The 17,214-nt window shown below is 37.2% G+C and overlaps 1 protein-coding gene across 2 annotated transcripts in view; it reads right to left on the bottom strand.

Moving 5' to 3' along the window:
• prkg1a (protein kinase cGMP-dependent 1a) overlaps positions 1 to 10,975 on the bottom strand; it is a 67,068-nt gene extending 56,093 nt beyond the window's left edge. The window contains exon 1 of one of the 2 annotated variants that reach the window (XM_058386463.1): positions 10,342 to 10,975. In XM_058386463.1, coding sequence (XP_058242446.1) covers positions 10,342 to 10,598 — 257 coding nt within the window. In that variant the 5' untranslated portion in view covers positions 10,599 to 10,975. Of the gene's footprint in view, positions 1 to 4,227; positions 4,964 to 10,341 lie in introns of those variants that run through there. The other variant, XM_058386461.1, reaches the window with a different exon arrangement.
• Between the last annotated feature and the right edge of the window lie 6,239 nt (positions 10,976 to 17,214).

Genomic DNA, 17,214 nt, shown 5'->3' with positions numbered 1-17,214 from the left:
TTTGAATAAGGAAGTCGTAGGTAAGTCATGAATGTTATTCCCTGAGATGAAAAAAATGCCTTTTAATAATTCATACAAAATATACACCTACACATTTTGTCCATTTAATATAAAACTTTTAAGACTTTTAATGAAATAACTAAAAGTTATTCAGTGTTCTATCTCTGGCTTGCAAACTTCATCTCTGTCCTCCCACTCCCACACTCCCATACATGTGAATACATCCCACACTGTTTTCTACTCTGTAGAGTCCAATCTATCCCACAATGTAGTAATCACAATTCGATAGCCTTAAATCTCTCCTATTCCAGAAATAGGAATTTGTACAAATAATGTATATGAGAAATTTTACAAAACACTATATGTGAAGTCTAACAGACTGGAAAGTTACAGAAAAAGTAGACAAATGCAAGTGCTGTTGATTCAGTTATTCAACTTCCCCATCATACTTCTAAAAGCTTCACATTAAAGAAAAGCTTTTTAAAAGCTGATGTAAAGAGGTAATAGTTTGACTGTGTCATTCTGAGCCCTTCCTTCTATAGCACTCTTCTTAAAGCAGAGCAAACAATGCAGACATTTATCTCGTAAAAGCAAACATTGAAAAATAGGACTGATTAATGCTCCTTTCAAGTATATCTCAGAAAAGCACAGACAAGTCAAATACAACATACAGATAAATCCTTTGCTATTTTATTGATGGCCTAGAAACATGCTTATCCATTCTTCATCTTAAACCCTGTTTGGCCACTCAGAATAATTGGTTTCTGAAGCAACAGTTTTTATTCCTTTTTTTTGCAATAACAAAAGTGAATTGACAATAGGGTCAGGATAAATCATAAGGATGCAGTGGCAGACAATGTAGAGTTAGCCTTTTTCACAGAACTTCTAGTCAAAGAAACATTAGCATTAGACATTCAGTTGAACTTGCTGAGTATTATGTAAATTAGGGTTAATCCTGCACAAATGTATTCACACTTGTACACATTTTCTCATTTAAAGTACCAACAAAAAAATACATACACATGGCATTAACTTTTGCCCTTAACTATTCTACCTAAATATGATATTTGCTCTGTCTGTGCTAATCTGCAAGATGAACAAGCCAACAGAAATAAAAGCATGACTCATATGTCATTTTTTTAGTTCAGTTCGAGGTCTGAATAGATTAAGTCAGCGATCATTTATCAACTGGTTCCATGTTATCATACTAGCTTGACTTCTTATCCTGCTCACAGAAACTGAGGGGAAATGAAAAGGTAAGTCTACACCTATGTAGATTATCAAATCAAATTACAAGTCTCTACAAAATGAGACTTGGCTTTAACCCTTTCAGACCTGAATTATGTTCCAATGAGGAAAAAAATAAAAGAATGTTATTTTCCTACCTGGAATACACCCCAAAACAAGAATCAGTATAAAAAATTAAAATATCAATTTATATATACATATATATAAATATATATATAGAATTGCTTTTTAAAATGTCCACTGCAATGGACGGTGGGTCATAACAGATGTAAAATAATGCCATTTGAACAGAATTTGTTGGTTTGTTTTTTTAATTTCTGGAGCATAAACTTGAAACGTAAGGTAAAAATGATTTTTATGTGATTACTTATCAACAAGAGAAAGAATCATATTTAACAATCAAACAATAATATTCAACAGTTATCCAAGGAGAACAAGTGGTTGCCAACTGATTACTCATTTAGTTGTTGTATTTGAAAATAACATTTTATTTTATTTTATTTTTAACTCTTTAAAAAGTTTTAAAACTAAACCTTATGTTGCACTGCACTTTTAACTGCAGTTAAGGAATTCTGGTCTATTTTTGATCATCTTTTTTTCATTTTCAAGTCTCAACAACAATTAGTGGTACTGCACTCCACTGTCAATTAACCGAAACACTTCAAGTGCTGTAAACATCTCATTATACAATATATTTAATGCAGCATTTGTCTGAACATCCTGTGATTGCTAAGCAGAATTGTATCTCACCTATCTTGCTCTTTTGTCCCATCATCTCCTGAATCCAAGCAGTTATAATCAGATGATTTATCAGAGGCTCAAGTATTTCACTGTATACTCTAATTAATTTACTGTATAGTATATTAATATTAGCAATTTAAAAATGACAAACATATTTTCAGATCAAATTTTAGCTATAAAATATGTCCACAAATGACCCAACCATGCCATACTAATACAAAACAATGATATTCCTTATGATGACTCTTAAGACCTGATGTCCACTGAGATGGACATTAAACTTAAAATAAATCCTGTGCTCTACAACTTTGAATTGTTTTCAAATTGACTTTACATATTATCACTTGATACTGTTAAAATTATAAACAGTGCAAATTGATAAAGCTACTATGGATATAAAATAGCATTTTAAAAATGAAAAGTGTGCTAACTCCTCCTCTTGTTCAGTAGGTGAGCCATGGCTGTGTTGTGTGACACATGAAGCTTGCTCATATTAAGTTAGGGGTCATAAGTTGATTGCAATTGGTCGATTAGGGGCCAATCAGTGACCTGGCATTTTGCAAATTCTGAAAAGAATTGGTTTACAGAGAAAAACATGTGATGTCCATTCCAGTGGATGCAGGGTCTGAAAGTTAAGTCAAATTCTGACCTGGATACATTTGTCATGGTGCAATGTTATGTACATGGCTACGGAACTGAAACAGAATTTTCAAGATTGCTCTTTAGTAAGGATGCACATATTACTATATATGTATATATTTTGATATATTTTGTCAGTGGGCTACATATGACATCATTTAGACAATAAAGCAGGACTGGCTAAAGCTCATTATTTTGTATTTTGTATATAATAATTTTTATTATTTACCCTATTTACAATATAAAATAATATTGGCACACTGAAAAAAATTATAAAAAGACATTTGGAATTCAATGCTAGTTTAGAAACATGCGAATGCATTTTAACCCAATTGTATTTTCTCCTAAAAAATTCTGCACATATTCACATGCAGTTGTTACATCTTGTTGGAACTAGAAAATGAATTTTGTGCTAAACACAAACCATTCATGATTACCTACAAATGAAAGACACAGCAATGTCACAAATTATAAAAATATACACAAAATACAGATATATACTTTATTTGGAGTTAAATTCACAGCTTCTGACCATGTTGCCACTGTGTAATTGAGTAAGAAGTGAAGTGTTACATCTCTCCCACTAGACGACACAACTTCCACTGTTTTCCGTTCCCTGGATGCAAATTACATTAGAGAGATCCATCCTACCAGAGCATATATGTAAATCAACAGGTGAGCAAATCCCTCAGCTTTCACACTGTACATCAACGAGTTATTACTGCATTACTTTGTTGCTGATACTATATTAATAAAACATTAACTACATATTTAATTTCAGCCACTTTTACTTCAACAATTTACTAGGAGTGATGTCATCTGAATATGTTGTGCTGGAAAAGCTGCTATGCCACCAGAATGACGCACAGCATCAATTTACATACCACTACTTTGATAAGCAAATGATCTCTCCATTAACAAAAGCATATTCAAGCCTTTCGGCAATCAGGAATTGGTAGCCCACTGTTCTGAACAGTACACACACATTGGGTTTTTGTTAGGTCTATTTCTGATCTTCCAGCTGTGAAAATGCATTTCAGGTACACGGAAATGTCTTCCATATAGAGCATGATGTGTTAATATGCAACAGTCTGAATCAACAGCTTAAAGGAACAGGCTTTTTTATTCAGGGAACATATTAAGAGTTTACCCTAACTGAGCGGAACTAATAATGCCTCTGCAAACAATCCTTTCCATTTCTGTAACGCACTTGCTACAGCATGTTACTATAGTAAACAAACACAAGACGTTCTTTACATTACCTCATCTCATACCTTAATCAGCTGGGATTGATAGAATAGTTATCATTCTTACTTTAAAGCACGTTTCCCAACCAAGGTCCACCTCTTCTGCACATTTAGATGATTTCCCTTCTCCTAACAAACCTATATCATCTAAGCAGCTAATTTAAAGCCCTTCATGAGATGAAGTGGGTGTGTTATAGCAGGGGAAAGTCTACTATGTGCAAGACAGATGGTACTCCAGAACCAGGTTCAGGAGCCTGCGCCCTATAATATACTGTGTTTGCTCCACTTGTGGCATGGCGTATACCAAAACGCAGAAACTCAATGGAAGAAAGTCGCTTTAGAGTAAACCTACTGTGAACTCTTGGGGTAGAAGGGCAGCGTTACATGGTTAAGGTCCTGGATGTCGAAGGCGGTGGGCTCGGCGGAGATCGCCTGCCTCTTGGTGCGCTGCTGCTCCTGCAGCTCGCTTTCTTTGTGCACGCGCTGAGTGGCTGGCCGGATCACCGAGCGATATTTATCCAGCTCGTTCTGTAGTTTCTGAATGAGCTCGTCTTTTTGGTCCAGTTCAAGCTCCAGTTCATCAATGAGCGCATCTCTCTGTCTCAGCTCTTCGATCTTCTCCTGTAACGCGTACTGAAGGTCCCTCAAAGTGCCCATGGCTCGCGCGCTCTCTCTTTCTCACACACACTCTCTCCCTCTCTCTCTCTCTCTTTCTCACTCTGTCTCTCCCAGCCGCGCGACACTTTTCTAACTTTCCCACAGATGACAGAGAAACAACGCGCTTATGTATTATTTTTTTTTAACCTGGTGGAACAGCGAAGTGGGCTGCCTCTATAAATGGTGCCGTTACGAGCGCAGTGATCAATAAAGGCAGCGCAGTCCGCGCGCATCTGTGCTGGAGAATGTGGAGTGTCCTCGCGCTGTGACAGTTCCCGCTCTCTCTCTCGCGTGCGTCACATGGAGCGGGACTCCTCACGATTAGGATTCCTCAACTACGATACGACCTACTAAACTACATACTACCTTGCTAACTAGTATTAAAAATAGTACGTCAGTAGGTTACCATAGCGACCATTACGGCACTTATGTCTTTACAACATATAATCAATAGAGAATTATGTCGTTTTCCACACTTGGGCATGGTAAATACATCACTGGTCGAATTTCCCAGAAGGTTCTAATAAAGGCGTTATCACGTGGTAACTGAATCATTACACTTCTACAGTAAAGTAAAAAAAAAAAAAGTGCCAGGTGAATTTTTGCCAGTTAATACTTTTTTTTGTACTGTAGCTTTTATTTATTTTATTTATTTATGCAAATGATGAATATGCATATATATATATTTTGCATACTTAGTTTTTTGGATGGAATTATTCATGTGAAAACGCTCTCAGTGCAGAGAGCAGTTTATTGGAATATCAATTCTCTGTTGTAAGGAAATTCTTATTTCAACAACAATCAATATTCTGTAATAAAAATATAAATAACCATGTAAAAATACATGAATTCAGGTCACCAAGGAACTGACAGGTTTGGCTATGAGTAGAGAAAAGAAATGTGATTTGATGCTTTTCTACAGTAGTAAATGAGGTTTTAAGGTTTCTAAAGTAAATTGACATATTTATCATAATAACACACACTGACATGGTATAGCTATATCAGGTAACAAAATGGTACAGGGATATAATACTACATAATATATGACAAATGACATAATGGGTATTTATTAGGGGTTTTTTTTATTGCTACAGTTTACGAGAAGACTTAGATGATATATGTTACATCTATGTTATGTTATTCATTTAGATATATAATATATTCAGAAATCTCAACATGTGTGTACTGCCATTATAGAACCATTACACAGCTTGAAAGAATAAAGTATAGTCTGTGTGAGAATCAATCTTGAACAGGAAGTCCTATATTCTTACAGCTCTCACTGTGGATACCCTACAGAAATGTTTCTATATTTATACAACTGGTTTGGGTTTTGTGGTTAGAAACACAAGTTCCAAAAACGTACTTTACACATTTGCTTAATTTGCCCAGTGCTTAAATAGTTTGATTATTATTCTAAAATAAAGCTGTACTGCTTCAAGAATTTTGATTAAGAGAAGCACTGCTTTAAGCATTTTGAAGTGAAGTGTATACTGTTCTATAAAATGTATGAAACACAAGACAGGATAAAGAACTTTTAAAGATAAAACACCATTGGTTCATAAACTGGCTTTAAGGGAATAGGGAATTATGTCTGTGTAACAAAGGCCCAAAGGCACCCTCTGGTGTACACATTATAGGAACAGCAATTTTCTTTTATAGTTTCACTAACGTGGGTTATTGGAGAGGTTTTTATTCCAATCTTGGGGACACCATACATTGTGCAAAATGCATACTGTGGGCAACTATAGGGAAAACACAAATATGGATCCAAGGGATAGGAATAGAAATATATATTAGAAATATATACACTGTTACTGTGTGTGTGTGTGTGTGTGTATATATACACATACAGTATAAACAAACAAACATTCAAAAACCAGGTGGGAAGAAATAAGTACACCCGCTTGCCCAATCATTCATTCATTATAAGCAGAATAGTTTGGTAGATTGTTGTTTTGGAGCACTCAGGTGTGTGTCTAAATCATGCCAAAAAGACAGGACTTCAGTCATGATCTCAGAGAAACAACTGTTGTCATCAGTGTGTGAAGTGTTATAAGATCATTTCCAAATCATTTTAAACTCACAATTCTACAGTGAGAAGGATTGTTTACAAATGATAGGCCTTTAAGACAGTTCCTAATCTTTCCAGAAGTGGGCATCCCAGCAAATTCAAACCAAATTCAGACTGCTAAATGCTCAGAGATATAAAGACAAATCCAAGAGCTACTGTACATCATGAGCTCTATAGGCCTCTTTTAGCACATTAAACATTTATGTATATGAGACATGAGAAAAAGCAAAAATATATAATTTTCACAATAAGGTGGAAAAAGCCCCTTCTCTCCAAAAATAATATGACAGCATAACTTGGGATGGCAAAACTGCATCTCAACCAGCCACTAGATTTCTGATACAATATAATTTGACTGACATGACCAAGCTGGACATGTCTGGTCATCATGCACAGCACCGTGCTTGCAGAAACATCACATACCAACTCTCAAGCATGGAAGTAGAAGGGTCATGATTTGGGCTTATTTTGGAACCAATAATGAACTCCATTTTATACCAAAATATTTTTTAGACAAATGCGAGACCATCTGTCCAGAAACCTGGGCTATAATTGGGTCATGTAACAGAGCAATGCTTCCAAGCACACCAGCAAATCAACATCTGAATGGCTAAAGAAGAAAAATTGAGTTTCAGTTGAGCACCCCCTCAACCCCACTGAGATGCTGTGCCATCAACTCTCTAAGAGAACTCTTAAGAGAGCTGTAAAGAAGTGGAGCAAAATATCTCTCAAATACAAGATATAGATACAGGAAACTGATAAACTCAAACAGAAACTGTTTACATCAAGCTATTTCTGCTAAAGATGTCACTATATATATATACAAGTCAAAAGTTTGGACACACCTTTAAATTCAATGTTTTTTGTTTAGGGATTTATTTTCTACATTCTAAAACAATACTGGAGATTTCAAAACTATGAAATAACACACATGGACTTAAGTAATCCATATGTAATGACAACAAAAAACAGTTAGTTGTTATTTTAAGACACAAAGGTCAGGTGTTCTGGAATAGTTCTTGCAAGAACAGTATTGTCAAGTGCATTTGCAAAACCCATCAAGCACCATGACGAAACTGGCTCACATGAAGACCATCCCAGTAAAGCAAGACCAAAACTTACCTCAGAGGAGAAGTTCATTTAGAGTTACCAGCCTCAGAAATCACCAATTAACAGCACCTCAGATTAGAGGCTTTACCGAGCACAAGTAGCAGACATATCTCAATATCAACTGTTCAAACGAGATTATTGTGTATTTCTGCCACTTTCAGCATTGTTTTACAATGTAGAAAGAAATAAACATCAGGAAAGACCATGGAATTTGAAGGTGTGTCCAAACTTTTGACTAGTGGTATATATATATATATATATATGTATATGTCCTTCAGAAAACCTCTCCCAGGCTTTAAATTTCACCTCTACAAACTCTTCTTGCCTGGCTCTTCCTCTATGGATCGATGGTAAGGGAATCTGTTGTAATATGATGAGTGCTGCTGTTCTCTGGTGCCACAGACCCACAACAGCCAGTGTTCTGTCTCTGACCCCTGAATCAGTGACAACTGAACAAACAGCAAGGCCTGATTTGGATGGCACCTTGGGATATCTCCATAACTGGGGACAAATTATAGTAGAGTCTCTCTTTTGGCCATTGCTAAGCAACTAATCACCCAACTGCTTAATCTAAATGGCCATATAATACAGATAAGCCCATCTGAGTGTGGTGAATTTGTATGCATTTCTGAACAGATACTGTGGAAATGAAACATTCAGATGAATAACAAAAGCCATCTGTAGCTTCCATAATGCTGCTTGACTTTGGGATAAAGCATGGAGTATTTATTGGCTTGGACAGTTGTGTCCAATCTATGATCTGTCTGAGAGACCACCATGCATCACAGCATCAGACATCCAGTATTTTTTCTGTAGTATTACATGTGACTCACATAGTCATCCAGTAAAAACAATCAGGTCATGTACTCTCTCAAACTTTCTCTTTAGGGACCTGTTCATCACAGATACAATAAATTTATTGCATGTTGGCCTTCTTATCTTTCAGTCAATTTTAGGTAAATGCTCTTTTTCAAACATTTTGTGAACTCCTGTTTTTTTCCCCTCAAAATTCTTTTAGAGTTTGTACAAAGTTTGGCTGGCCTTGTCAAACCTAAAGATGTTTTCTGTCTCCAAATTTGTGTGCTTCGGGTATGCTCCAAAAAAATCTAGCACTCTGTAGCAGGACTTAAATAATGTTGTTACTCTTGTTTACAATAAGATAAGACTGTGGGGTGGGGGGGGGGGGGGTGTTGGGGGCTGAGGTAGTAAGTACTAGTTAGCACTTTGTCACTTAAACAAAGAAACCACATGCCCAATATTACTACTTGACTGGCATAGATGATTTTTAAAATCCTTATAGTGTTGAATCATTTTGTTTACATTCTCTGCATTTTACCTGCTTTACGCATTTCCAGCCCGCTTTGTTCAAAAAAACCAATACAATATGAGGTTGCTGCCCTCTTGTGGTATTTCTTATTAAGCAATATATCTGTAGTAATAATAATAATAATAATAATAATAATAATAATAATAATAATAATAATAATAATAATAATGAGCCTGGGGTAAGTGTGCATGAAATTAAATCACTATTATGCCAATCTCAGGTATATAAAGTGCCTGTGTGTCAGCCACTGAAGTACAAGTGTAATTTACCAGAAGTAGACTATTTTTTGTTTTATGGTTTATCTGAATTACCTCTCCACTTTAACAGCCCATGTGGACAGATCTTATCTGACATTAGCATAAGCATTTTTAATACTTTATGGCACTTGGCCGAGGACATGATTCTCAAGATTCTCATGATCAAGGTCTAAGATTTAAAAAAAAAAAACAAAAAAAAAACATTACATCCCATTAAAAATAAAGGTATCAAAGTATTATCACTGCATACATCTGGATAGGTTAGTATGTCTCTGTATCTGGGAAATCTGGGAATGTAGACCACACACCTTCCCAGATACAGAGGATACAGAGACATGACCTCTCCAGATGTATGCAGTACATATATAATCTTACAGAGATATAACATTGCTGGTACCACACCAGCGACCCTTATTTCCAAAACTACAAGGTTATTTTTGACAAAGCTGTACATGCATGTGTAATATTATGAAATATTTTAGTTCCAGCAGTTCTTATGTTTTTCTGATTCATTTCCTTCAGAATGTTATTCATGCACATTTAAAGTAAATATTGTCTGTTTAAAAAAAATCCGACCAGAAGCTGGTGGAAGGGGGTTGAACATATGGTCAAACAGAGCACTTTCTAATGGCGTATTAAATATCCTCAGACAGGCTCTCGGGCGCTGCGCGTTTAGACCCTAAAAGCCGATAATGTACGAAGCTTCCTGTGCTCGCCGCCCGCTGGGAACACAATGATGGTTTGGATCAATTATAGACTCTCTTTCTTCCTCTCACTCCCCCCTTTCCCTCTTACAGAAAGATGCGCGGTCATCATCAGCGAATAAAACTGAAAGAGCTGCACCATTCATACTCATCTTTCACAATAGAGAAAAACTCTCAGCACTAATTTAGTTGCACAAGAACACAGGAAAAAACGGCTTGCTTGCTTTCTTTAGTGAAAAAACCTCTAAGGATATCACATCACTTCATAGAAAGTTAGGGTAATTGTGTGCAAACAGCACGCAGTAATAAGTGCATTATGGCAGGTCTGATGGCTCACCTGTCAGATTTGGCGTGTTTGCGGAAGCTTTGCGTCGTTAAGTCCTGGTGCGTTTGCGGCTCGGCTGAAATGCCCTGCGCGCGTCGCGTCCTCGGCTCGATCACTTGCGCGCTCGGTAAGACGGACTGACACTTGTGCAGTTTCCGCTTCAGCTCTTGTATCTCATCCTCTCTCTCTGCCAGGCGCCTCTCTAGGTCCCGAATTCTTTCCTCCTTCAAAATCAAGATTTTGGCAAACTCTTCCTCCAGGTCGCTCATCTTTGAGGCGCGCCAAAAGTTTAATCCCGAAGGCGACAAGATGCGCGCAGCAAGAGTGAATGAAATGTCGCCAGACGACAAGACCTTACTTTTGAAGGCAGAAGTCTGTTGTGAAACAAGGGAGCGGTGTCGGTAGTCCACGTGTTTGCGCTCGATCGAACTCACCGGGAGGAGAGACAGCAGCGGGGCGCTAATGGGGATGATGATCACCTCTCATCCAGAGAGCAATTCCAATCCCTCTTCCGCTCCGTCACTTTACACACACACACACACACACAAAACTAGCACGGAAGGAGAGAAGAATCGCAGCCGTCTCTGATTAGTCATTCATTTCCGAGATGAAGCAAATCCGGAATTACAGAAAACCTCACTCGAAAGCGCAACGTCGAGCTAAAACTCGAAGCTCGGCGCCTCATACGAGTCACGTGGCAGGAAAAAAATGACGTAGCTGAGTGTAACTCGACTCGACTGTTATGAATTGGGTTATGTGGACTAATATTCATATATATGGACACTGATTTGGAGACAGAATTTTGTCTTATGAGTAGGTCCAGATGGTCAAAACGTCTCATAATAACTAATGAAAGGACATGATATTAGAATGATGAGAAACAATGGATGAAATAATTTAATTTAGAATCTGTAAGGCTCTTGATGCTGAACTGAGAATGTAAATAAAGAAATGTAGTTATTACATACATACATACATACATACATTTGTTTTTTATTATAATGTAAAAAAAAAATATGTGCAGCATCTCCCTCTCTCTCTCTCTCTCTCTCTCTCTCTGCGCATCACCCTCTTGCCCTAGTGGTACTATGCATTAATGCAGTGGCAGTGTTCCCCTGTTCACCTGAGGGACAGATAATATTACAGGTGTTTGAGGGTGCCCTCCTGGGTAAGAGCAGAAGCAGACATTACTCATCTAAATCTTGTTACACTACCCACTAAAAGGCAAGATTTAATGGACAAGGTGACATTGGCGTCACCTCTCCATCTTTCTTGCCACTGGAATGAGATGCAGATTAGTGTTTCTAATATTGCACTTATATGGCTGACAGCAATAAATGTGTGCTAATACATAGGCCATTATAAAACAGTTAGTTCTTGTCCACTAATTTGATAGGTCGTGTGGTGTTCCATGAGTGCTGCTATTTAATGTAACCACACTGGGATGTTTTACTATATTAATCACTCCACTCATTTGTGTTCAATACATAAAATACCACTTCCTACTTTGAAACAGTTACTACAGTAGTGTTAGTGACATAATCAGTGGGCAGGGCAAACAAGGCTTTTCAGGAATTGTTTAGTTATATACTCATATTTTGGCTTAAAATATGAAAGCCCATAAAATGAAGATGAAAAGTAAGACACAATACATATACGAATATATACATTTCAACAGAAGTACCTAACGTTCTGTGCAACCGTTTGGTAGAGTCACTATATTTCATTAATAAAAATTTTTGACCTAACCAAAGCTGATTGGGCAACCGTTTGGTAGAGGCCTATATTTAAAAATTATGGGGTCTGTTAAAAAAAAAAAAAGTTATATATTTTTGTTATTATTGACCAAATTAAATAAAAAATGCAAAGTAAGAATTTTTCCACTGCTTTGGACATTAAAGGGTTAATGGTATTTGCCCATATTTTGTATGTAATGGCAGGTACTCAGTATCATTTTTTATTTTTTTTCTCTTTGCATGATCAAGAGTGTGGTTATTCTGAATATTAGCACAGCTGTGATTAGCTGTGGGCATGTGCCTATGCCGAAACATAGCTGTGACTTTATTCATGTAACTGCACTCTTGCTTATGCTATATTGCTTAAATGTATACTGTAAGTACTGGTTCAATTCATTCAACCCCAAATGAAAAAAAAAATCTTCCTGTTTGGTGTGGAGGAGTGCAGGATTGTGTGTGTGTATATTGCTCTGGTGGATTGGAATAGATTGCCTGTGTACTGGGATACTGCTTTCCAGTGTTCCTGGCTCCAGATTCACCATTACCCTCACCAGGATAAAGTGGTTAATGAAAATTAATTAATGAATCTTCCCTTTTCACTCATTGCAAACAGTCATCTTTTGCACCAGTGAACCAATATAAGCTTTCACTTTTTCTCATCAGATAAGATTCCATATATACATTACTAAAGTTTGCTTTCAGATTATAATGCTACTATTTCATTTAGCTACTAAATACAAAAGTACATATTCTCATTGCCATTGATTAAAATATGAGAATTTTCTACCTGAACTACAGATTACATTGGCTAATGTAGCTGTGTTAAGGAGCAGCCTTGCCTAGTACCTTTCAAGTATGTGCTTATGAAATATTGGGATTGCCTGTAAGCTGTAAGCTGGCACATTCAGGAATCCCCAGGTCAGAGGAAAGCCTGTCTCTTTTCTTCTAACACTCAAACATTTTATTGTCTGCTTAGATTCTGTCAGCTGGTAAAACTCACCATGCTGTGTTTCCTGCTCCCTAACTATCTTGATTTTCCCATCACCATCTGCTTCTCTCTAATCTAACTTATTGTCTCACATTGTATCACTTCTCACTGCCCTAGACGTGTCATGCTAGGTGTATTTTTAGATGGCTGCTTTGACACTTTTTTTTTGCAGAGCCCATTGATTTTGTTCTATCAGATGTGTACTTCATTTTAAATCCAGCATGAAAAATCCCATAGTGAGCATTCCTCATTGCTCAGCCTCACTCATTATAACACAAAGCCAGGACACACACTCATAACATTTTATATTATCTCCTTAGGAAACTTTTTAGCAATTTTACCCTGTATTATTGTTAGTGGTCCATAAAACTTCCTCCAGCCTCTAAGAAGACATAGTTAATGTAAACCTTTGCTTCAGCAGCATGTATGACATTCTTTAGTCTTAGCATAGTCTTCTAATGTGTTATTTGTGTATTCATCTGTCTGAATGGCTTTACATGCGTTTCATTTGGAGCCTCAACATTCCTATGGTGCTAAACCGTTCTGTAGGCACTGGTTGAAACATCTCATAAAGCATAAAGTCCTCTCCGTCAGCTATGCTGTGTGGAGCGATATTAATTGCAAAGAGTACAGCATAACGCAGGCCTTAAAAGGAGTGGCTCTTTCTAGGTAAGCAGTTAGAGATCCCTTTTCCCGTCACTGGGCTGAAGACAGCAGTCAGATCTCCACATAATATGTGTAGAACAGTTCAGAAGGTACACACATGGCTGCTTAATCTCACTATACAGCACAAACTAGCTCCCTGTTTACCACTTGTCCTAATTATAACCGCTGCTCCAAAACCACTTGCCTGTGCTGTGTTTATACTGTATGCTGAAAGAGCTGTTACTTTATGTTTGGGTTTATGTATAGCCTCAGTAAATGTGTGCATATAGTGTGTGCTTGTGTGTATGTGTGCATTTCAGAAAAATAATACAAATAAAATAAAATAAAATAAAATAAAATAAAATAAAATAAAATAAAATAAAATAAAATAATGTTTTTTAGTTGTATTGGCTTACTCCAAAAAAATGTCAAAAAGAATAAGATAATATATAGGTAAGAACCATGTGGGGAAAAATATAATAGCTCATTGAAAATGCTAAAGACATACTACACTGACTGTGTAGTGGAACAGACCCAGTTGCAAAGGGATACACCATTTTCACTTGAGCTGAGCTCAAAATAACAGATTACTCTACTGCATGCCACTTTTACATGAATACACTGAAATTTTATAGGCAGGCTTGCTGCAAAAATGGATCCGTGGAACCCCAGTTAAGTCTAGGGGTAGAATTAGTGTCATTCGGCAATATTCTGCAATGCACTGCACTGTATGTATGATTTATGAGAATGCAGCTAAATGTGCACTTTCAGTTTAGTAAAATGAAATCTTCACTTCAAGCAAATCTTGAATATTTTAAGTTTTATTCACTAGCTGTCCACCCCATCTGCAAACAGTGAGAGTTAATAGTTTCTGCTTGACATTTTGACTTCTTGATATAGCTCCCCAATTAGGGTGTTTTGAGAACAAGTGCACTTATTAGCTGAGAGCTGTTGTGTGTACGCTGTAATAAATTAAAAAGAAAAAAAAAGCACTGTCCACTTAGTGCACTTGATTGTCATACAGAGACAACAGATATCTTATTTTGTAGAAAAACGTGTCTGTTGCACTTACAGTTTTCAGTTCTCACTGGATAGTGAGATTATTCATACATTCAAGTTAGGTGGAGAAGAGAAGCAACACCAGCAAATTTGCAGGGTAGACAGAAGTACAGATAGTTTACAACCCACCCACTGCAGGTCAGGACAGAAGTTTAGCTAGAGGACAGTTTACATGCCACCTAAAAGAATATGCTACTGTAATTTTTGGTTAATATATAATGCAATTTTATTCTGAAACTGATCTTCAATGCAATTTGTTTCAGAAATGTTTTGCAGCCATAACTACTTTAACTTTAACTGCTCATGAGCAAGAAAGTGTCAGTAGCAAGGAATGATGCAACTAGAAAGGAGTAAGTATGTTTCTGTTAGCTGGTGTGCGAGGTATGCAGGCAGGTATGCCGGTTATGTTTATTTACACAAAGCAGAGCCTGTGTTGTATGGTCATCAGCTCAGGCTCATAAAAGCCCAGGCTGCTAAAGATAGCCATAAGTGACTCCTGGAGTAGCTGTAAATCACCAGTATAAGAGCCCCATTAAAACTAGTGCTGTACATACTGCATACTTCAGTTCTGGAATGAAACCTATGCCCATGTGTATTGGGCTTACTTAGTGACATCACTAATCCTACCCAAAGAAAGTCAAACATCAAGCTCTCTAGTGCCTTCTTAAGAAAACAAGACTGATGTGTTTTACTGTTCTCCTGTCGGTAGCAGTGAAGGGCTGACCCCTGTGTTGAAAAAGCAGTGGGCTTGCCTTTCTCTGTGAACTGCACACCAGGTGGTTTAGTGCCCAAAACAGTCTTATGACCTGCAGAGACCTCAGACCTCAGCTCTTCCCCCTCCAGCCATGCATTCCATAGGCTCACCACCTGCATAACTCACCAAACATATCATTAGGGGGTGTAGGGTGATAAAGATGTCCACAAAGCAGACGCTAAGTGGGAAGGACTTCTCGTGGGACAAAAAGCTTGTTTTCACATTCACACACATTTTAAGACAGTGGATATAAAAAGTCTGCACCTGTTAAAATTGCATTTTTTATGGAAAAATGAAACCATGAAAATTCTAAACATTAAGGAACAAAAAAACAAAACAAAACATACACTTTTTAGCGGACTTCAAACAAAAGCCTGGAGCATCATTAAAGACTCTGTTCAACTAACAACACAGAATATTTGTCCCCTTGCTGTCTGGAAAGAGGTACAGGGCCATCAAGTCCCATACAAACAGACTGAAGTGCAGCTTCTTTTCCCAAACTGTAGCAGCCATCACCCTCGAATCCCACCTGCAATTCCCCAGTCCTTTACAGCTGTTAAGGACTAAGCTGTTACACTAAGCTTATGCTCTTTGCTGCTATATTCACTACACTATAAGCTCACTTTGTCATATTATACGATTTGGAATATGTCTCTAATGGTTTTATACCATGTGCAATATATAAATTATACAATACAGTACATAAAATATACAGTACATCTCAACATACATTTCAGTAATCAATACAATTATGTGCAATCTTGTATATATTTGACAGTGTTTTTTATTTATTCTTAATTCCTCTTTTTTATTAAAATTCATTTCAGTATGTTTTGTTTAAATGTCCCCAATGCTGTCTGAGAGTTGCCACATTCAATTTTAATTGTACTGTATCTTGTCTTAGCAATATTAACCTTTTATAATGGGACATGTGACTGTGCTCTGAATTAACCAATCACATTGCAATTTATGTTCAATGAGGAAGTGATTTTGTGAACTGAGGCTGTTTTTGTTAGACGTTCTTTTTGTAAGTTCCTCTTGGATTCATCAGAATGCTGAAGCTGTGGTCCAGATACAGGTCCTGGATGCTGGATCGGTGCCACCTATAGTGTGTTGTCTACCTTCAGTCTTTTTTTTATGCTATCAGCTTCAGCAATACTTTCAAACCATTTTCACTTCCCTACAGCTGTGTTTTCTTCATCCATAAGTGTGAATACATAGTCTGTGTGTGTGTGTGTGTGTGTGTGCCTTTATCTGTCTGTCTGTTGTAGTCCCCAGAGAGACAGTCAATGGAGCCATGATCTCACCAGGCCTCTCAAATCCTATATTTCCCCAGTGGCTTCCACAGCATGAAACTAGAAACTAAGTGACAGCAGCAGTGATCAACAAAATCACACATGTCCACTTTATCTTGTGCTGTCTTTAGTAACCAGTTCATGGCTGAGGTGCAGGGAAAATACAAGTAATATTATAACCCCTCCAACAATAATCAGAGTTTCTGAAGAATATGATCTTGTCAACTAAAGCAAATCAAAATACAAACTTAATCTTGCAGCAAAACAACGTGGCCCAGAGCTTCCTTGCTAATCAAGTGAGGGAGTCATTTCCTCATATGGAGCTGAGTTCAGGTCTCTGACAGATGGTGATGAAGAGACAGTCCATTTGTTTTTAGTTTCTGGTTTGTACATTGCCATTATGTTATG

The sequence above is a fragment of the Hemibagrus wyckioides genome, linkage group LG03 (assembly GCF_019097595.1).
Source record: "Hemibagrus wyckioides isolate EC202008001 linkage group LG03, SWU_Hwy_1.0, whole genome shotgun sequence".
Lineage (NCBI taxonomy): Eukaryota > Metazoa > Chordata > Actinopteri > Siluriformes > Bagridae > Hemibagrus > Hemibagrus wyckioides.
This window is presented reverse-complemented; position numbering and strand designations above follow the sequence as displayed.